This window comes from Panthera uncia, assembly GCF_023721935.1.
Source record: "Panthera uncia isolate 11264 chromosome B3 unlocalized genomic scaffold, Puncia_PCG_1.0 HiC_scaffold_1, whole genome shotgun sequence".
Lineage (NCBI taxonomy): Eukaryota > Metazoa > Chordata > Mammalia > Carnivora > Felidae > Panthera > Panthera uncia.
The window spans coordinates 93,230,804-93,253,480 of NW_026057582.1; the positions used below are offsets into that span (position 1 = coordinate 93,230,804).

A 22,677-nucleotide genomic window follows, 5' to 3' on the forward strand; every position below is an offset into this window, starting at 1 on the left:
CCAGATCCCCTGACTTATGTTTAGTAACTTTGGTTTTGCCATATTTGTAGGAGAAAATTCTGAACCATTTGAAGGGAAGTGCAGACGTGACATATTACATCTAAATACTTCAATTTGCAAATATACATTTTCTATAAAACAGAACATTCTCCTAGGTGGCCACTAAATCATTATCACATTTAGAAAACTAACACAAATTCCCTAACACCGTGCAAGAGGTCATCTGTATTCAATCTTCCCCAATTGCCCCCAAGATCCAGGGCCCAAGCAAGGTTCAGATATTGCACTGTTTTTTGTATCTTTTTAAGATCCTTTAATTTTTTAAATGTTTATTTTTGAGAGAGAGAGAGGGAGACAGAGCACAAGCAGGGGAGAGGCAGAGAGAGATGGAGATAGAATTGGAAGCAGGCTCAGGCTCTGAGCTGTCAGCACAGAGCCCAATGCGGGATTTGAACTCATGAGCTGTGAGATTATGACCTGAGCCAAAGTTGGACGCTTAACCTAATGAGCCACCCAGGCACCCCTAAGATCTTTTAATTTAGAACAGACCCTCTACCTCTTTTTTGTTGTTGTTCATGACAAGAGATCTTAGGCCAAGTGTTTTTTTTTTTTTTTTTTTAATTTTTTTTAACGTTTATTTATTTTTGAGACAGAGAGAGACAGAGCATGAAGGGGGGAGGGTCAGAGAGAGGGAGACACAGAATCTGAAACAGGCTTCAGGCTCTGAGCTGTCAGCACAGAGCCCGACGCGGGGCTCGAACCCACGGACCGCGAGATCATGACCTGAGCCGAAGTCGGCCACTTAACCGACTGAGCCACCCAGGTGCCCCAGGCCAAGTGTTTTATAGAATGTCACATACAATCTGGACTTGTCACATTGTTTCTTTGCTTTTTTCAAAATTTATTGAGAGAGACAGCTTAAGTGGGGGGAAGGGCAGAGAGAGGGGGACAGAGTACCCAAAGTGGGCTCTGTGCTGACAGGCTGACAGCAGTGAGCCTGATGTGGGGCTCCAACTCACAAACTGCAAGATCATGACCTGAGCTGAAGGCGGACGCTCAAGTGACTGAGCCATCCAGGTGCTCCACATTGTTTCTTAATGGCTATTTTCAAGTATAACTTTTGTTTGGCAATAATAGTATAAAGGTGACATTGTGTACTTCTTTCTTACTGCTTCACTTCAGAGGTTTGTGATGCCTCTTGTCTTAAAATTGGTGATGCCAACTTTGATGACTTGGTCAAAGCATTATATCTTTCCATGGTAAATGTGACTTGTTTATAATTAGTAATAGTTTGGGTTTGACGCTTCAAGACCATGTGAATATCCTGCTTTCCAACAACCTTTCATGCAAAGGCTTCAGCAAGACTATGCTTGTTTGAATCAAATATTACTTTAGGGGTACAAAAGGGTGACCTCCTGATTTGAGCATCCCTAAGAAATGGATTCCTTTTTCTCTTCAACTCTGTTATAATCCATTACTATCACTATTCCATGTGATGCTCAAATTGTCCCAAATTTGGACAGTGGGGGCCCCTTCAAGCAGCTCCTGTTTCCTTTTGATAGGACTCCATTGGTCCTTGAATATTTCCTTGCTTTCTGGAACAAGAAAATCCCCCAGGCTCTAAAGAGGCCTTCCTTTCCTGTCCCAGACCTAAATCAGCCTTACTCCAAGGAGCCTTGCTTCCTTTTAGTGGGGAACGATGTTTAGGAGCTCTCTTCTGAGGCCCTGGGGATGCTAGGGTGTCCCTTAACCTTTCCAGCTGCTCAAAGCGGCAGGTGTGGACTTGGGAAGTCTATTACCAGTAATTCATAAGCTTGTGGGTAAGAATGATTTGCAGTTAGGCTGTGCCATTGAACTAGCATGCTGTGGACCATGGGCTTCCCCAGACCTCAGGGTGGAAGGCTTTCTCCCATGCCGAGGCTTCAGAGTAGTTTCTGTAGCTCTGTTGGGATACTTATTATTTTGAATTATTTGCACTATGAGAAGCAGAGAAGCTTGCAGTGTGATGCATCTGATGTTGAATCTCTGGTTTAGTATCTAACTCATTTTGTAATCTTGCTTATGTTTGTTAAGGTTCTCTGAGCCTTAGTTTCCTCAACTATAAAATGGAGTGGATGCCACCCACCTTTTACAAGGGGCTGTTGTAAAGAAGCATAAAGAGTTCAGAATGGCTCTAGACATAGGATAGAGGCTCAGTAAGTGGTCATAATTGTTATCTTTATATTCTACTTGGTTGGAGGCAGGCACTATGTTTGTTTATTTATTTATTTTGAGAGAGAGAGAGAGAACATGTGGGCAGAGAGAGGGAGAATCCCAAGCAGGCTCTGCATTGTCAGCACAGAGCCCGAGGTCCAGCTCGATCCCAAGAACCGCGAGATCATGATCTCCGCTGAAATCAAGAGTGGGACGTTTAGCCGACTGAGCCACCCAGGTGCCCCTATCCTATTCATCTTTAAATTCCCCAGGACACTCAGTCCAGTGCCTTGTGAACAGGTGTTCATATCAAGTGTACAATTCCTGAGTGAAGTCTTCTTGGGGATCTGGTTTTCAAATAAAAAAAAAAAAACTTACATATAAATAAAATCAATTAACACATTTTTTTTTTGAGAAGAGGATTGTGTCAATACTGTTAGAGTTTAGCTTTTAAGTTTGGAAGCAACTAAGAAATAGACCCACAAGTCAGGCAGATGGAGATAAAAATATCCCCATTATTCCCTAAAAAAAAATTGAGAATGTGGCAGAGATGTGGGTCTGTGTGATCACGGAGTTACAGGGGTGTCACAAAGCCACAGTCGAGAAACATCTCATTAGATCATCACTAGAAAGGCAAGTTAATCACGGTGGCTCTTGGCAGTTCTAAGGAAGGTCTGAGCGAGGGAGATGGTGCTTTTGTCTACGATGGGGATTCAGTCTCTCAGTTTCATTTTTAATGCTCTCTCCTCATCCAGTGGACCCCATATTTTACATATTTGTTAATATTTCACCAATAGTTACACCTTGAACTACTTCCACTTCTGTTTCATAACAAGGTGCGAGGCAGCCAGTGCAGGTGCTGACCAGCTACCATATGCCAGGGCTGGGAAACAGATGTGACTGAGATTAAGGCACCAGCCATCCCTCCTCTCTGAGCTTTTTCTCTCTGCCACGCTGTCACCACAAATGTGTCCACCTGGGCCTTGTAAAATTGTTCTCTTCCCTGCCTGCCCCTCATCCTCATGGACATGTTCCCACTGGGTTCTATTTAGTGAGGGTTCAAATAAGACATATCCGAGAGAATCATTTTCTAAATTACTGTGAAAGACCTTGTTCACTATGTTATTATATCCATTGCATATTGCAGAAGGATCTACCCAACATATTCTTTTTGTAATGCAGAACCAGACAGCTAGTATCTCAGTGTCAAATACTGAGAAATCATGTAACTCACCCAACTCTATGTATCTGCTAACATCAATGCCCAGTTAGAAACATATTACTCCAGGGTTTTTTAAAATGCAGAATATTTATTATTCCTAATGAGAAAGAACTGATCTTACCTAATGAGAGGTTGGCTTTTGCCTTCAGCTACTGGGAGGTCATCTCTGAGTCCCAGGAATGGCTTGTCTGACGGGAGCAGTTCTGGCCAATAGTCTTAACAGTGTGATTTCTGGTGGGGGCTTTAGGAGATGCACTATGACTTCCAATCTCTGTAAGTTCTGACCTCCTCTGGAGGAACTAGAAACTGAAGGTATTAGTCTAAACCTCGAGGACACACTGGAGACTGAGGGTCAGCCACATGGGGAGTATGTGATTGAGCCCCAGTAAAAACTCTGGACACCAGAGGCTCAGAGGAGTTTCCCTGGCTGATAATACTCTGCGTATCATCACACATGGTGGCCAGGAGGAGGTGATGCCATCTGTGACTCCACAGGGAGGGGACACCTGGAAGTTCCAGGTTTGGACCCCTCCTGGACTCTGCCCTATGCACCTCTTTCTTTGGCTCTAATTTGTATCCTTTCATTGTGAGCCTAAGTATAGCACTTCCCAGAGTTCTGTGATTGTTCTAGAAAATTTTCAAACCTGAGAATGGTTGTGGGGACTCTCAAATTTGTGGCTGGTATCTGAAGGGACAGAAGTCTTGTGGGGACTGTGCCTTCTAACTGTCCAGCTGGCTGAACTCCTTTGTACTTACCTGATAGTTTGTGTGTGTGTGTGTGTGTGTGTGTGTGTGTGTGTGTATGCATACACATATATAATGTTTTATATATATAGCATATAGATAAATTTTTTATATATATGACATATATAAATACCTACACACACACACACACACACACATATATATAAATCATGTATGTGTGTGTCTTTTATTGTGCTTACCTCAAACCATTTCAAGAAGTAAATGGAAATGAATTTTATATAAATATTACCATTCAGTTATAAGATGGAAATACAACTTACTCTTGAATTATTTAAATAATTAGAAAATATGTAATACGTGTGTGTGACCATGGGTTCCAAAGGCACACAGGGTCTTGGCAAATGGAGAGTTAATGGAAAGATGCCCCCAAACAGCCACCCAAAGGGAGGGACATTGGGGATGAGCACTGGTGTGACCCTGGCTGGAGAATGCTCCAAACTTTTTGTTTCAAGGCCAAGGATTTTCACTTTTGAAATAAAACTATTTTCTCCTGATTATAAAAATAACATACACTTATTTTTAAAACTTGAAAATAGAGAAAACTATTTAAAAAAAACCCATAGTCCTATCATCCACAAAGAACTGCTACTGGATTTTCTGGTATAGTTCATCACAGACATGTGATTGACTCTTTCCTAACATGGCTGGGCTCCTACTGTAGAAATACTTTGAATGGTTCCAGAACCGTTTAACACAGGGAAAGGGAATTGGGTTGGTTGCAGTCCTCAGGGCCAACTCTGTTAAACTGAGCTCCAGGAGAATAGGGAATAAAACAGTCTTCCTAGCCACCTGGATGCTCTTTTTTTTTTTTTTTTTTTTTTAAGTTTATTTATTTATTTTGAGAGAAAACCAGTGCGGAAGAGGCAGAGAGAGAGGGGGACAGAGGATCTGAAGCGGGCTCTGTGCTGACAGCAGTGAGCCCAATGTGCGGCTCAAACTCCTGAGCCATGAGATCATGACCTGAGCTGAAGTTGAACGCTCAACCAACTAAGCCACCCAGGCTTCCTGAATGCTCTTTTCACTTACTATAATTAAGAAGTTTTCTTTTTGATGGTTGTATAAAATATTTTCTTCAATTCATGTACCACAATTCACTTAACAATTTCCTTTGATGGACATACTGTTCTTCCCTACTTGACACTATTTTTGCTTTATTTTAAATAACACTACAATAAATATTATCACTCATGTGGCTTTTCTATATTATGGATCATTCCTTTCAAACAAAGTTCTTAGATGTGGCATCATTAGGATCAAAGATTACAAATTCTTGTTTTTTGGTTTTTAAAAATTTTTTTTAATGTTTATTTATTTTTGAGAGAGAGACAGAGTGCAAGCAGGGGAGGGGCAGAGAAAGAGGGAGACATAGAGTCCAAAGCAGGCTCCAGGCTCTGAGCTGTCAGCACAGAGCCCAATGCGGGGCTCCAACTCGTGAACTGTGAGATCATGACCTAAGCTGAAGTCAGACGGTCAACCAACTGAGCCACCCAGGTGCCCCAAAGGTTATAAATTTTTCAAGGCTTCTTTCATATTACCAACAAGTTTTCCAAAATGTCTACACCAATTTCCAGTCCCTACCAACAGCATTTGAGAGTAGAGGCGGGCAGGTTTGAAACTTAAATGACTGTCAGTCTGTAGTGAAAATAATTATGAAAGAGATTTTTATAGTTTCTTTTTTGATAAAGTTCAGGGAGGAAGTTAACACATTACTTAACCAGTAAATAACAAAAACAAGTTTTTGTGTGTTTGTTTTTGCCCATCGAACGGTGTTTTATGGCTAACAGGACATCTGAAAAGCTGCTATGGCCCCTACTCACCCGCATGCAATGGCGCATCCTGATGGGGCATATGCACAAGCCATCACCCACGTGCAGGGCATAGTGACCGCGTGCTCCTGAAACACAGTACGCAAGGTTCATAGAAGGAACGAGCAGTGTTTCTACATACATGTATTAACCTTTAGTTTTCACAAAATGAAACGATTCAGGTTCCTGCTCAATTCCATTACAGCTTCAAAAAGCAGTGATGTGAGGTGACGATCAGCTGGAGACTGACAAAGAGACTCAGCTCCCCCATAATCAGCTGAACAGTATGTTGTATATTTGGAAAGCTAAAAATCTCAACCAGCAAAACAATACTCTTAATGTTTTACTTACTTCTTAATGGTGTACTCCCCTCGTTCTTGTGAATGAATATTGGAGCTCATTTTCTTTGAAAGGTCAGTCTGAATTTCACTGCAGTTATATTCTTCAACCTATTTACTCAAATTCCCCCTATTTTCAAAATCTATTCTTAAATGATTCAACATGTATGTATATGTGTCTCCTTGTGAGTGTACGACAGCCGCTGGGCCCTGTGGGGCCTGAAACCATTCCTGGGAAGGTGTGAGTGGGGGCAGGTGTGCACAGGGTGATGCTGAGTTGTGCTCACAGATAACACAGAACCCGTAACATGGAAGCTATGAGAACAAGATGTAGCAGTTCCTGCTCCTGGCTCCTGCATTCTCCTGCATGTAGACAGGCAAACAAGAAAGCCACAATTCAAAACCTTCTGAATTTGTGGTCTTATTTCCATGACAGACATAGGCCCTGGTCCTGGTTCCAACACCAGCAAGACGTGCGGCCTCATGTAGCCCTGCCATTTGTCCTCCCTCAGTCTCTCCCCATCTGTGAAGGGAGAGGATGGGACTAGATGATTCCTAAAGTACATGTGAGCGCTGGTCTTCTTTCCTGTTTGATCCCGTGTGATTTTGTGGGGGAAACATGGGCCCTGACACTGCCCATGAAAATTCTGTCACTTGAAATCTATAACCTTAAAAAAAAATTTTTAATGTTTATTTTTGAGAAAGAGAGACAGAGAGAGAGAGAGACAGAGCAAAGCAGGAGAAGGGTAGAGAGAGAGGGAGATAAGGAATCCAAAGCAGGCTCCAGGCTCCAGCCGTCAGCACAGAGCCCAAAGCAGGGCTTGAACCCATGAACTGTGACATTGTGACCTGAACTGAAGTCAGATGCTTAACCAACTGAGCCACCCAGGTGCCCCAGAATCTACAGCCTTTTAAACGCCAAGAATAATCTGTGCAAATGGTCGCTTTAGGCACAAGGCACCCCAGGCCTCCTTCTTTACAAGTAAAGAAGAACTATGGTCTCTGATGGGGGGGGGCCACAGAGGCAACACCATGCCCCTTAGAAACCAGGCAGTGTGTGCTCAATGACATTCTAAGGCTTAAACAGAAATAACAAAAACCCACACACTCCTGAAGATGCTAAGGCATGCTGGGAGAAATAGAAGCTTCCGTGGAGGGAGGTGCTGGACAGGAAAGCCCTTTGCAAACTCTTAAGTTGCCATTTTTACTATTTCCCAGGGGCCTGACCATTAGGGACTCTGCTCCAAAAGATGGTTCTGGGCCCCCCCTTGATCAGGTTGTACAGCAACTGCCTACCACAACAGCTACTAAACACATTCAATAGTGCAGAATTCAGATGCTGTTCAGTTTTAGGCAGATCTAGATCTCTGTGTTTTACATAGTGAAAAAGAAGACTTTCTTTATAAGTAAATAACAGAATCAATAGTCATTACTGTAAATGGCAACATGATGCAGGCTTGTAAGCACACCGACACATTGATTTTGGCCTTTCTCTTAAGAGTCTAAATTCAGAGCCGAGCATGCCCAGGCCGGACAGAGGATAGTCAGTTCAACCCCCTGCAGCCACATCTTCCCTGCCCACTGCCTGCTCATGTCCACAGTGGAATGGAGTCTGGTCAAAGACATAGAGGGGAGAGAAACCTAGGGATTTGGGAACCTCCTACCATCCCTCAGAAGAAAAACAATACATGCCTGTGTGAATGTGACAAGTTTTCCAAGCCAGGCCCTTTCCCGTTTTAGTGCTAGCACCCTGTCTGGTGGCTCTCCATGCTCCAGCCTCAATGAGGGGAGGAATGGATTTTGCTGTGGGCTGCTGAGCTGTCCGAATACAGATGGGCTTTTGTGGGGTTTCCATCCCCAGAAAGGCACCCGAGAAGAAGGATGACTGTGACTGGGGGTGTCTGGAGGGGATGAGGACCCAGGGCTGTGGTTCTGAGGTGCTGCTCAACATGCCAGTGACAACACCTTACCTTGTTAGTAGTGAAGGAATCCCACACGATCACCTTCCCATCCTGGAAGGAAAAGAGTAAATAGCTCAGGAGTTGTCAGCCAGTCCTTACAGGGAAGTACTGAGAATTGTTCATAAAAGCTGTGTCTGGCGGGACAGTGTGCAGGAGAAAGCCAGAGTGAGTATCTGGGTAATCAAGATCTATCCTTGAACAAAAGGGGAGCGAATATGGGGCTCAACTGTCCAGCCTGATTAAAGGCTCAGTTCTCAACGTTATACTCCTTGTACAGATACAAAGACAAAAGCAATGCTCGGAGACTTCTGTTATACTATTTAGAAACCAAGCACAAACTGTTGGTACATGGCCATCACGCACCATACCCTGTCAGAAAGCGATACAGGCGTAAGACAAACCTGAAACGACCTCTAAGTACCTGACAGGCAATGAATGGACTCTTGCTTTCTCCCTCACCACCTCCACTAGCCATCCTGGCTCCTGTGTGCTGTGCTCCCTGTAGGGACGGGTCAGAGCCCCACCCTCATTCCTGACCCACTTCTCGGAGCTGCGCTGGCCTGAGATCAGTGTAACGTTGCCACTCTGACATGTTGCACCTATGCTGAGAACAAGTCCATCATGGTGGGGATCCCCTGTGGGCAGCTGTTCTGCAAAGAGAGCACTCCCTGTCAGGGTGTGTTCTGGGCTGGGGCCAAGTTCACTGTCACCACTGCTGCAGCCCACACTGGGGCTGTGGGGAGTCACCACTAGGTCATCTATTTGTCATACAAACCCACTGGGGATAGACCACATAAGCCCTGGTCCCTACAATGCAGTCACCGGCCCAGCATCTGGTGTGCGGGTCCTCTGGGCCCCCAGGCTCTGCCCAACAGCGGAAGAGGACGGCTGAGCTGAGTCCTTCAGCACATGGGTTCCCCACACACCCTCCGGGATGGCGAGTCTGCAGCATCCACGGCAGGCTTGGTTTTTGTAATCATTCAAGCCATTTGGAGCCAAATCTGACGAATGAGGCAAGGGTAGGGGAAGAGATGCTACTTAGGGGCACAGGTAAGGTCTGATTATCCAAAGTGACACTGCTTTGGATTCTGTGTCTCCTTCTCTCTCTCTGCCTGTCCCCCACTCACACTCTGTGTGTCTCTCTCAAAAATAAATAAAAACATTAAAAACATATACATGTTCTAAATAATCCACACACTCTAACATCTATGTCAGGTTGTATTTGATAAGAACAGGTCGTAATTAATCTCCTATATTACCTACAGGTCTAGTATGTCATGTACTTGCTTTCTTTTACGTTCATAAAAAAAGTTATCCCTTAAGTTTTCTACCACATTTTAAAAAACGCTGAAAAAGAGAACAAAGAAATTGTTTTACTTCCACCATTCAGTCCCAGCCATTACTATTTTGGAGCATTCTTTCTTGACTTTTTTTTTTTTTTTTTTTTTTACAAAGTGGTTATCAAGATATATGTTGCTACCTAGCCTTTTTGATGCTTTGTATGATCTACTGGAAGATTTCCATATTCCTGCTGCGTGTGGCCAAAGTGCCCAGAAACAAGGTCAAAGTAGGCATTTTGGGACCTTTCAAAACTCCTAAGCACATTGGTTCTTCTAGTCTGACTTCTCTGACTAAACCCCTGAGCACAACGTATGGGGTAGATTAGGTAACAGAGCAGAGAAGAGATAAGGGGCTCCAGGCCTTGGGGTCCTCCACACCTGTAGCTCCACATGCTGCATGGGGCCGGCGGTGGGGGGGGGAGCGTTTGGACGGACTCAGTGTATTGTCCAAATTGGCGTTCCCTTCGGTGGCTTCCTCCACCTCACTGCCTGCCTGCCTGTCCCCACCACCCACCTACTATGTGCTCTGGAGAGAAAAAGGAACCCAAGAGGCTAAAATCAGTCATAAAACCAAATGTGGGCTGCTCCACAAGCACAGATTTATACACCAGGGGCCCACATACCTAGAGAGACAGCCTCCACCCTAAACCCGAACCCACGCAGTCAGGCTGATTAATCTCCTGCCTTCAAGGGAACAGGGCTGCTCTGAGTCACTCTGTCTGCTCCAGAACATTCCTGCTGTTTCCAGCTTCCTCCCACACCCACCCGGCTTCTAGTTTCTCTGCAGCAGAGGTGGATGGATGGAGCACGTCAGCAGTGTACCTCCTCCCTAAGGACAGTATTTGAGTGACACAGAATCCAACATATATTACACTTCTAGGGGTAAAAAAAAAGTAAAAAATGCTAGGTAGCAACATGTATATCTTGATAACCACTTTGTGAAAAAAAGTTGAGAAAGAAATGCTCTAAAATAGTAATAATGGCTGGGACTGGGTGGTGGAAATAAAACCTTTTCTTTGTTCTCTTTTTCAGCGTTTTTTAAAATGTGGTAGAATACTTAAGGGATAACTTTTTTTATGAACGTAAAAGAAAGCAAGTACGTGACATACTAGACCTGTAGGTAATATAGATTAATTACGACCTATTCTTATCAAATACAACCTGACATAGATGTTAGAGTGTGTGGATTATTTAGAACATGTATATGTTTTTAATGTTTTTATTTATTTTTGAGACAGACAGACAGAGTGTGACTGGGGAGGGGCAGAGAGAGAGAGAGGAAGACACAGAATCCAAGGCAGGTTCCAGGTTCTGAGCTATCAGCACAGCCTCCCAAAGCCGGGCTTGAAATCACGGATGGCAAGATTGTGACCTGAGCTGAAGTTGGACACTTAACCGACTGAGCCACCCAGGCACCCCTAGAATATGTATAGTTTTTATACTTAAAAGGGCAATTAAAAAAAACCCCAAATTGTCCTTTGGAAAAGCTGGGCTGAAGGCAGGGATAGGGAGAAGCCCAAACTGGCCATAAAAATAAATGACTTCAGTTTACAGTTTTATATTCAATGCGTGTTACATCAAAATAGACATAAAAAGTACCAGGCAGTGATAAGCAGCCTCCTGATAGTCATACTTTTGTATAGGTCCCTCCCGCATTATATTAGGGTTGGTCCGTGTGACCAGTGGAATATAGCAGAAGTGATGGAAAGTCACTTTTGAGGCCAGCTCATAAAAGACAGCATGGCTTCTGCCCCATCTCCCTCTAGCACTCTGGGGAACGCCAGCTACTGTGTTGTACGCAGCCCTATGGAAAGTTCCATATGGTGAGGAACTAGGGCGTCCAGCCAATGAGCCATTTTGGAAGGGAATTTCTGCCTCAGCGGAGCTGTGCCATGATCACAGCCCTGACAAGCATCTTGACTGTGACCTCATCAGAGATCCTGAGCCAGAACCACCCAGATAAGCTGCTCCAGATTCCTGACTCTCAGAAACCATAATAAATATTTGTTGTTTTAAGTTGCTAAATTTGGGGGTAACTTGTTATACAGCACTAGATAACACTAATACATAAGATATAAAATAAACTATGTCAATGAGATAGAATGAATGAAAAAAATATCCTTTCCAAAAATGTATCTTAAATTTGTTCTTTAGGGGTGTCTGGGTGGCTCGGTCGGTTAAGCGTCCGACTTCGGCTCAGGTCATCATCTCATGGTTCATGAGTTCAAGCCCCGCATCGGGCTCTGTACTGACAGCTCAGAGCCTAGAGCCTGCTTCAGATTCTGTGTCTCCCTCTCTCTCTGCCCCTCCCCGAGTCGTTCTCTCTCTCTCTCTCTTTCTCTCTCTCAGATGAAGAAACATTAAAAAAAAATTGTCCTTTAGGGCATAGAAATTGCTGAACTCTTAAAGTGAAAGAACCCATAAGCACTTATGTCCCCAACTTGAGGGGAAAAAACCCATCTAAAAAAGGGTTTCATTTACAAATGAGACCCTGAAATATGCTCAGGAAGAAATAATTTTGAGTGGTTTGTCAAATACAGTTCATGTCTCAGTTATTACCAATTCCAAATCTACCCAAATGAATGGCATTCTACAGTATGCAAGAGAATTCTTAACTATGCTAACTCATGTCCTGTGGAGAATAAATGGAGTCCTAGAGATCAGGAAGGGTTTCTTGAAAAGGAAAGCTCTCTTCTTTTGCTATAAAGTCAGACGCATGCTCACCATCAAATAGCAGGTGCCACGTACCTGGGATGAGCTCACGATCCTTCTCTTATCTTTGCACCAGTCCATGCAGAGAACTTTGTTCCCATGGCCTTTGAGGGTCCTTCTGGTCTTCATGACAAACTGCCCCAGGGCCTCCACCCGCTCCGCAACCTGGTGTACTAGAAGGACAGGCGACAATCAGTTCTGTTACCCAGGACCAGATTCTGAGCCATATGCTGGCAAAGGGATGACACTGGTCTTTCTCTGTGGCCACAGCTTGATTCTCCTGCTCTTTACTATAATGCCTTCACAACGCTCTCTTTTGAGCTCAGTGGAGGGTAGAGACAACACTGTCGTTCTGTGTGTTTAATACCCTACATTTTTCAAAGCATTTCCATCTCTGTGTGCTGAGGGATCAACAAGACTGCCTCATATCTACAGACTATATACCTTCTACTATACATAATTCTCCCACTGAAGGGTGACAGCTCTGCGAGGTAGGCAAGGCAGCATCAGAATGAGATCACTGTCCCCCTTTAACAGGTGAGGAGACTGAGGCTTACAAGGGTTCTTTGGCTAAGTTCATACAACTAACTGGGAGTGACTCTGGGGTTTCCGGTTCTTTCACCTACCTTTCCAGTCACAAGGAAAAGTGACTTTACAAAAACTGTCCTATGAGGTGCCAGTAGGCACCGTGACTCCTAAATGACCACCCCCCCTCCCCCTCTTGCCAGCACAGGCCTGGGATGTGTGGGTGCTCCATTCATGTGCTGCAGGCAAGAATGAATAAGGGAGCCACTGGTACAGCCAAGGGTTTACTGAAAACTTGCAGTGTGAGTAGAGAGCAATATTCTAGAAGTCTGAACACATGACCTAGAAAAGGAACCAACACAAGGGAGGAGCTTCAAAAAGGAATCTCTCAGGTGCTGGGACCGTGGCCTCTTTCTCGAAGCAAATAGAGCTTTCAAGGGGCTTATCTCAGAGGCTATCACTGTGGGGTGTCAGTAGGAGCCAAGTTCCCACAAAGGTACCATCTAGTCCAGGCCCTGCATCCAGAGGTGAGGAAACTGAGGATGGGGGATCCCATGGCTTCTCCCCCTTGTGCAGTGCCACTGCCCTTGTGGTTGGAGGCTGTGCCAGAAGGAAAACTGGGGCTCCTGACCCCTTCTCCACTTCTCCTTCCTCCAAACCTCCCAGCAGGGCATTTCCCCAGGCAGGTGAGAAGCAGGGAAGGGGGCATTTGAGGCAAGGGATGGCCCGAGGAAAGGTGTGGTGTCTTAGCATAGCAGAGTGACGTGAGTGATGTGAGGCCAGGGGGCTGGCCCTCTTCCTTCCCAGGAGCTGCTAGAACTTGAGGGGGAAATGCCACCTCCTTGTGGGAAACCCGGGCAGGGAGGGCCAGACTGGACTGTAGTTCAAGCAGTGACAACAGAGCCCTTCTCAGAAACCCACCCTCCCTGGCTGGCTCTCCCTTCCTTCTCTCTAAACACTGCACTGTGTATCTCCTAAAAACAAGGCACTTTCTTACATAACCACAGTATATTATCAAAGTCAGAAAAGTAACACTGAAACAATACTACATCTGATGTATGGACCTTACTGAGAGACTCTCCATTGTCTCAATAATAACTTTACTGCAAAAGAAAACCCAAGATCATGTGCTGTACTCAGATGTCATGTTTCTTTAGTCTCCTGACTTACTTTCCCAGTTTGGGCTTGTCTCCTGCTTCCTCAAGATTAGATTCCGGTAATATGTGTCTGGCAGGAACACCAGAGACTGAGGAGCTCCTGCCGGTGTGCCTGGTCAGGAGGCACCTGTTGTCCATTAGTTCACCATCACCAGCACTGTTCACGCTGACCATTTGGTTAAGATGGTGTCTGCCAGTTTCTTCACTGGACAGTTACCATTTTGCCTTTTATCATGAAGAAGCATCCTGTGGAGATGTACTTTGAGACTATATAAATACCCAGTCACTCTTCAAACTCTAGTTTTAACATCTGTTAATGATTCTTGCCTGAATGGTTTATTACGATAGTTCGCAAGGTTTTCCTAATTCCATCATTCCTTCTGGTTTTTTTTTTTAAGTTGGCTTTCTAATAAAAGGAGTTTTCCCTCCCCTCCAATGTATTTATTCACCCATGTATATTAGATGGACTCATGGATTCTTACTGTAAGAATTATTTATTTTGATGCTCATCCAGTGCCTGATTTGCTCAGAAGGGGCCCCATCAAGCAAGCTCCCATGACCTTCCAACACGTCCCCAACATTCCCTGAGCACTTTTTTTTTTTAATATATGAAATTTATTGTCAAATTGGTTTCCATACAACACCCAGTGCTCATCCCAACAGGTGCCCTCCTCAATGCCCATCACCCACCCTCCCTTCCCTCCCACCCCCATCAGCCCTCAGTTTGTTCTCAGTTTTTAAAAGTCTCTTATGCTTTGGCTCTCTCCTACTGTAACCTCTTTTTTTTTTTCCCCTGAGCACTTCTTATTACAGACTCAGGTTCTTTCCCTGCTCTGGCCTTGGAATCAGCCACTTCTCCAAGAAGTCTTGGTTTCATGTAGTTGCCCCATTTCTTTGTGATAAAAGAACAAACGTGTGAACAAGTTAAAAGTCTCTGTGAAAACTCAGACTATAAAAAATACTGGTTTAACTATAAAACTACATGAGAGGGACCTGGCTGGCTCAGTCGGTGGAGCGGGCCACTCTTGATGTAAGCTAGAGCCCTACATTAGGTGGAGAGATTACCTAAGAATAAAATCTTAAAAAAAAGTATACCTGAATATGCAATTATTATGCTATTACTTCTGCTGAGACACTGCATTCTTTATTGCCACAAACAACACATTAGTTTTTTACTGATGCATTCTTTAAAACATATTGTTTAATATGTTTAAAAACAGAGTGAATTTTCTAAATTCTTACAGGCCTTTGACATGTCTGTACCAGCTCAGAGTTGTGAGCATAGATTATTTAGTGTTTTACTTTGACACTTCACATCGATATTCTTGCTGTTCTCCTCACTTGTGCATTAGGAAGACCACAGCTATTTAATGTCCCTCTCACAAAAATAAAAAAAAATTAATTAAAAAGATGGCTCACCCCACCCATATAGGGCCCTCCTTACATAATGGGAATCTGACCACATCCCAACTATTAATTATTTTTTCTCATTGCATTTTTCCATCCCATACCCACTCATCCTGTTTCTATCTGGCAAATCTCACATCTGTTAAAGAGTTACAGATTTTCAAATGACGTCTCCAGAACCCCTACTGTGTGCCAAGAACTATGCCGGATGCACGGGTACAGAAAAGAATAAGACAGTCCCTGCTCTTATGGAGCTCACAGTGTGCAGGGGGAAGACAGGCCTGCACACATATCACCACGGCAGTGTGGTCACAGAGGTGTTGGGGAGCCGAGGGTAACACAGCTGACTGCTGGCAGGTGTGCCATCAGAAGGAGATGTCACAGGTACCTGGTTTTGAAGGATCCATAAGAGTTGGGGTAAGGAAAGCGAAGGGAGGAAGCTAGCTTCTTTATATCTCTGTTTCTCATTCAGTAAAATGGAAGACAGTGAACTAATCCACGGGGGTGTTCTGAGTTTTAATGGGGGAAGTGAATTAAAGTGCCTAACAGGTGTCTGGCAGGCCAGAAACCAAAGATGGAGAGTCAGGGTACTAGGGACTGGGGACTTGAAAACTGGAAACAACATAACCTGGAGGAGGTGGGGGGGCTTCTGAAATGGAAGGGCCACAGAGACTTTCACATTTGGGATAAGAAAGAATGAGAGAGTGAAAAGAGGAGGTTAGGGATAGGGAGAAGGTTTTTTCTTGATTTATTTTAATATAATTATAGAAGAGAATGCACACCCATTGAAAGTAACCAGAAAATAGAAACACGATCGCTTACAGTCCTGCCTAGCCTGACCATTCTAAACATGTGGTCTATATCCTTCCAAGCCTTTTCTCTGCACACGTGTACACATGAGTGTGTGTGTGTGTGTGTATATATATATATACACACACACACACACACACACACACACACAAGCAGACTACACTTCACATACAATTTTGGGGACGAGTTTTTCATTTATGATTGTCTATGTCAAATATAATTATCTGTCACTTTAAATGACTACATGACATTCCACTGAATATACCACAACGCTAAAATTCCCTACTGGAAGACACTTTGTTCTAGGGCTGCCTGGATACCTTTGCATTGCATTGCCTCCTTAGATAAATGCCAATTCATAGCATTGCTGAGTCAAAGGTATAACACATTTTTAGAGGATTTCAATGCATATTGCCAATATCTACCATTTTGTGCACATTTCCTGGGGGACAGGCACTGGGTTGAGGGCCTTACACACAGCCTGAGGACCCAGGCTAACCCTTATTTCTACAAAGAAGGAAGGGGAAGATCAGAGAGGCTAAGGACGTCATGTACAAGCATTCAGACCCCTATGAACAGAAAACACCTCCTGTAGTGGCATAAGTTCTGGGCACGTGGCTCTAATACTGTAGAAAATCAAGGCCAAAGTGAGGTGGTGACAATGGCTTCTTAGTCTAGGAGACACCCCCAACTTCGATCCCTCTACTTCCTGATGTAACTAGAGCAACGGATCCACGTTAGGGACTCTAGTCCAGGAATCAAGAAGTGCATCCTCATCCTGGCTCTGGGAGACTGATGCAAATTTAGAAACAGAAGAGAACTTAGGAACTCAACAAGTCAGGCTGAGCACAAATCCCGGGCACCCTGAGGTTTGGCAAGTGTATGAAGCAGGGGTTTTCAGTTGCCATCAGCTCCTCCTCCCGTCAGCCTCTACCTTCCCTCACAGACAAAACCTTACTAGAAGCCCAAGGCAGAAAGTAGCCAGAGCTGAGCTGAGCTGGTGAATGGGGGAGGGAGGATGCCAGGCTCAGGAGCATTTGTACTCAGCACACTTCCCGCCCACTGGCCCCCAAGGTAAGTGAGTTGCCCTGATCCACTCACTTCTCAGAAAAGGAAAGTGAGGCCTGAGGGAAAGGCACAACTTATAAATTAGTGGAAACCAATGTCTCCTCTGAGCCTGTGCCCTCCTCTGTAAAACAAGGGTGTTAAGAGTTTATCTGGATGGGGCCATGGAAATAATCTGTAATTCTGGTTTCAAGCAAAGATGAATTTTTCATGAAGATGTGGCTTCCTGTCAACTTTCAGGGAATATTTTGCTATTTATTTTATAATCTGTTGCACATGTGAACCTAAAGTAAAATGTATAGTGTGCAAGTCTGTTCATGAAAATCCAAACAACATAAATTCGTAAAGTGAAAACATGCATCAGGGTCCTTTTCATCATTCCAAAAGGCCATGAAAAAAGTGACCCAAGCACAGACAAGATCTAAAGTTTTCCTGAACATGAACATTGTGGAAATGACTGGTAATACATTAGATAAGTTCAAAGACAAGTGAGACATCTTCAGTAGAAAAACAGAACCATTTAAAAAATGATCTTGAACCACTTTCCAAATTTGGCACCAATATACAGTCTTTTGATGGCCACGATTTGGTAGAAGATCTAAGGAATCAAAGATGAAAAATTATCTGGGGTGCCTGGGTGGCTTAGTCAGTTAAGTGTCTGACTTCAGCTCTGGTCCTGATCTTGCGGTTCATGGGTTCAGCTCAGCGTCGGGCTCTGTGCTGACAGCTTAGAGCCTGGGGCCTGCTTTGGATTCTGTGTCTTCTCCTCTCTCTCTTTGCCTCTCCCCTGCTCACACTCTGTCTCTCTGTCTCTCAAAAATGAATAAATTAAAAAAAATTTTTTTTTAAAAATGAAAAATTATCCAAAGCTAATTCTAAAAAACTCATTATGCAACCCAAGTGTCCATCGATAGATGAATGGATAAATATGTGGTGTATCTATACACCCACACACAATGAAACACTTCTCATAAAAAAGGGTGATATCATTTACAACATGGATGGACCTAGAGAGTGTTATGCTAAGTGAGGTAAGTCAGAGACATAAAGACAAATACCATATAATTTCAGTTATATGTGGAATTTAAGAAACAAAACAAACAAATGAAAAGCAGAAGTAGACCCATAAATACAGAGAACAGACTGATGGTTGCCAGAGGGGAGGTGAGTGGGGGGATGGGCAAAGTGGGTGAAGAGGAGTGAGAAGCACAGGCTTCCAGGTATGGAATGAGTAAGTCATGGGGATAAAAGGGGATAAGAGCATAGGGAACATAGTCGATGATATCTTAATACCATTGTATGGTGACAGATGGTCACACAATTGTGGTGAGCACAGCATAACCTATAGAGTTGTAGAATCACTATGTTGTACACCTGAAACCAATGTAACACTGTGTGTCAACTATATTTCAATTAAAAAACAATACAGGTAAAACGATTTAAAAAAGCATTCCACCTGAATTTACCTCAGGATCGAATGAGGTGGGATATAAACAAAATCCTTAAACACTGGGATGGTAGGAAAATATCTGCAATCACATTTCCTCACTTGTGCTTGAGATTTTGGAATTGCCCCAAAATATCCATTAGCTACACACAGAAAAAAACCTCCCCAGAATTCCCTAATTAGAAACTGGAAAGACTAAGCTATGGTACCATCTTTCAGATGGAGTCCTACATGGTTCCGTACAATTATTTCAAAATATTGACATTAAAAATAACATTAAAATGACATGGGGGGCATTTTAATCCATTGTGTTAGATTAAAACTAGGCTCAAACTCTAAATCTAGTACAATCCCAAATATGCTCACAAATATATAGGCAAGCATAAAATCATAAGCTATGAAATACACCAAAACGTTATAAGTGGCTGTCTCTGGGTGGTGGGGTTATAAATGGCTTGTTGTCTTCTATATTTCTAAATATGTGGCAGTGGGCATTCGTTTATTACGATGGTACCCTGGAGACACTTATGTTAGCTAGCTTGTGTGCAATTAGGAACGCAGAGCCAAAGCAAAGGGAGACGCAATGAAAGCCTCTCATGGCTGCGGGCAGCGGGTGGAAGAGCAGCAGGGAGAGGATTAGGTTGAAACGAAACTCACTTCTAGCCTCAGGACACAGTAGTTTTCCTTAGAACGTGGAAAAAGTCAGCCAACACATTTGTTTCAGACTAATCCAGAAATTCAGTTTTCCTAGATTTCTCCCTACACCATAAAATCAGAAGAGTCCAAGGCTCCAGCCATAATAATAATAATCTTTGACAGTAAAGCCTTTCACAAAGTTACATTTAGAACAGATAGAAAAGTGAGTAGCATCTGATGATAAGTCCTATGATTTGCCCAAATGTCATCTGGATTTGTATTCAAAGAAATTACAGAAATCTTTGAGTTGTTCGTTCCTAGACTAGATGAGAATCCGCCACCAAGGAAGCTGGGAATCTGGAAGAAGCCCCCTCAGCCCCAGGAGGCTGCCGGTACAGGGTAGCTGAAATAAACACAGCATGCCTCCTGCTCTGCTTGCAGCCTGTTTTCCAGATAATTCTTCAGTTTAATTTCAAGTTAAGGACTCTTTAAAGTTGAACTCTCTTTTCTTTTTCTTGATGTTGACTCCTGTTCCAGTACTCATTTTTTATTATACACACAGTAAATGCACAGATGGGTATAAAGTGAAAAATACCTCTACTTCCCTTCCTCCCCTGGCCTTCTCTAGAGATAACAGTTTCTTGTGTAACCTGCCACAAAGTCAACGCATAACATAAGCATCTCTTGTTTAAGCTAATGAGATCATGTTATATATACTGTTTACGACTTTTTAAAATTGAATACTGAAACCTTTTCATACATGCATATCTTTTCCTCAAAAAAATTCTTTTTAATGTTTATTTATTTTTGAGAGAGAGAGACAGAGTTGTCAGCAGGGGAGGGGCAGAGAGAGAGGGACACACAGAATCCAAAGCAGGCACCAGGCTCTGAGCTATCAGCACAGAGCCAGACACAGGGCTTGAACCCACGGACTGCAAGATCACGACCTGAGCCAAAGTCAGATGCTTAACTGACTGAGCCATCTAGGTGCCTGCCCTGCCCCCACCGCTTTTTTGTGTGTGTGTGTGTGTCTTTTTAATGTAAATCACAACTGTCTGAGTGATGGCCTAGCAGGGTGAGGAGGAGAGCTATACCTAGGAGCCTGAACCCTGGCGTCTGCTCCCCATTCTCCCTTAGAGTAGCTGCAGAACCTTAGGGCAGCTAAAGGAATATAATCCTTCCCTGGATCTCAGTGGTCTCATCCATACAGGTGGCAGGGAGGAGAAGAAAACTTTTTGTGCCTTTAGGACTGAGGCTGAAGCAGGTGACCCTTCTAGTTTTGAGAGTTGTGTGGTAAGACCTCCAAAGATGTCTATGTCCTAATCCATGGAACCTGTGACTATGTTACCTTACATGGCAGAAGGGGCTCTGAGATGTGATTAACTTAAGGATCTTGAGAGAGGATGATTATCCCAGTTTATACAGGTGGGCCCACTGTAATCACAAGGGTCCTTGTAAGAGGGAGGCAGGGAGATCAGAGTCAAGATGTGATGAGAGAAAGGAGGTTAGAGGATGTGGGGTCACAAGCCAAGGACTACAGGTGGCCTCTAGAAGCTGGACAAGGCCAGGAAGGGACTCTTCCCTAAAGCTTCCAGAAGGAATAAAGCCCTGCTAACCCAGTTAGACTTCTGACTTCCAGAACTGTAAAAGAATAAATTATGTTGCTTTAAGTACCTATGTTTGTGGAAATTTGTACAACATCAATAGGAAACTAATACAAGCTATATATTGTATCTCATGATTCTAAAATGTCTTATAATCAAGAAAGGGAGCACTTACCCATGGCAGAAGGTAAGCTGACGGTAATAAGGGGAAAACATGTACGGAGAAGGAGGAAGCTTTGGAGGAATATGGGGAAAGGCAAGGGCGCTGGGCCTGGGGCTATGGAGTTTGATGTAGGCAGGCTTCCCCTTGGGCCACCCATATCAGCCACTTCCTCTATTTAATGTTAGCCAAGGGTCTGATTCAGGGAAGAGGGCTCAACAGTATGGATGCTGGTCTGAGGGCCAAAGGGAGGGGAGCTGAAGAAGTGAGGGTCTGGAGTTGGGTAGAGTTTGCTTTTCCTCCAAGTTCATGCTCTATTATTTTGTTGTCTTTTTAGGCAAGAATTTGGGCAAGTCAGAGCTAACAGAAGGCTGATCAACTGTCCCAGTTTGCCCAGGACTAAAGGGTTTTCCAGAATGCAGGACCTTCCATTTTAAAACTGAGAGTCCCAGGCAAACCAGGACGACTTGGCCATCTTACCTTGTGGCCTGAAAAGCTGGGGTAGGGGCTACAGGGCCATCTATATAACAACACCAAAATGTAAGAATGACAGGCTCAGTAAGAGGTTGAGAGATTGGAAGAGAGAAGAGCCCAGTGATCCTAGATCATGAAGCTCTCTGGGGGGAGGGGAGACTGGTCAGAAGAGGAGGAGTAGCTCTGAGGACCAAAGGGATCCAGGAGACTGTGATGGAGAGAGAGGCCAGTGGGTTAGGACAGTCACCCTTGGGAACCCCGAAGATATCAGGGATGGGGCAGGGCTGAGGTCAAAAAGAAGGCTCAAGCCATGTGCCAAATATCCTTAAGAAATGAGGCAGCCTGGCTGGGAGCTCAGGAGACAGCAGCATGGAGAAGGGGAAAACAGATGTCAGTTGAATGACAGGAGCTTCAAAGGAGCAAAGGTTCTATACAGGAGTAGAGGAGAAGTGGTCTGGAGGCTGCAGGGGGAATAAAGGGGAACATGGCCATATGACTTCTGGTCTTTTCAACTCCAAAATTCTGACTTACATGCAGGTGGGGATAGATCTTTCCACTGTGGGTCCAAAAGTTGGCTTCTGAGGGTACTGCATCCTTGGCAGGACAGGGGACTATGCTGAAAAACTACCTTGACTATCTCTCTGCCTTAAGGTCATTTCCCAAGTCACAGAAAAGGCTAACAGGTTCCCAGTGGGATGTCTTCACTGTTGATCAAGAGAGTTTCTGGAGAATCTCTGCACAGAGCCCAAAGTAGTTGGGCAAAAAGCTGAAGCGAGGTTGGGCTGGAGTTCTGACTGTCTGGGTTGGAATCCTGGTCCCACCACCAACTGACTGCAGTCCTCTGGCAAGTCCTTTCACCCTGCCGTGCCTCAGTTTGCTCCTCTGTAAAATGCAGAAGTCAGATGACCTACCTCAGGGGCACTAACACCACACATACAGCATCATCGATAGCACCTGCAGAATGTAGGAATTTGCAGAGTGAAATGAGGCAGACTTTGTCCAATGCCTTCCAATTTCCATTCCCTACTGCTTCCTGATAACAGAAACCCAACGTTG

At 44.0% G+C, this 22,677-nt stretch overlaps 1 protein-coding gene across 1 annotated transcript in view; it reads right to left on the minus strand.

Annotated features, from left to right (window-relative positions):
* GNB5 (G protein subunit beta 5) overlaps nucleotides 1–22,677 on the minus strand; it is a 52,172-nt gene that overhangs the window by 27,012 nt on the left and 2,483 nt on the right. The window contains exons 2-4 of the mRNA XM_049613635.1: nucleotides 12,373–12,509; nucleotides 8,294–8,335; nucleotides 5,998–6,074 (exon numbers count right to left, since the gene is read on the minus strand). Coding sequence (XP_049469592.1) covers nucleotides 5,998–6,074; nucleotides 8,294–8,335; nucleotides 12,373–12,509 — 256 coding nt within the window. The remainder of the gene's footprint in view (nucleotides 1–5,997; nucleotides 6,075–8,293; nucleotides 8,336–12,372; nucleotides 12,510–22,677) is intronic.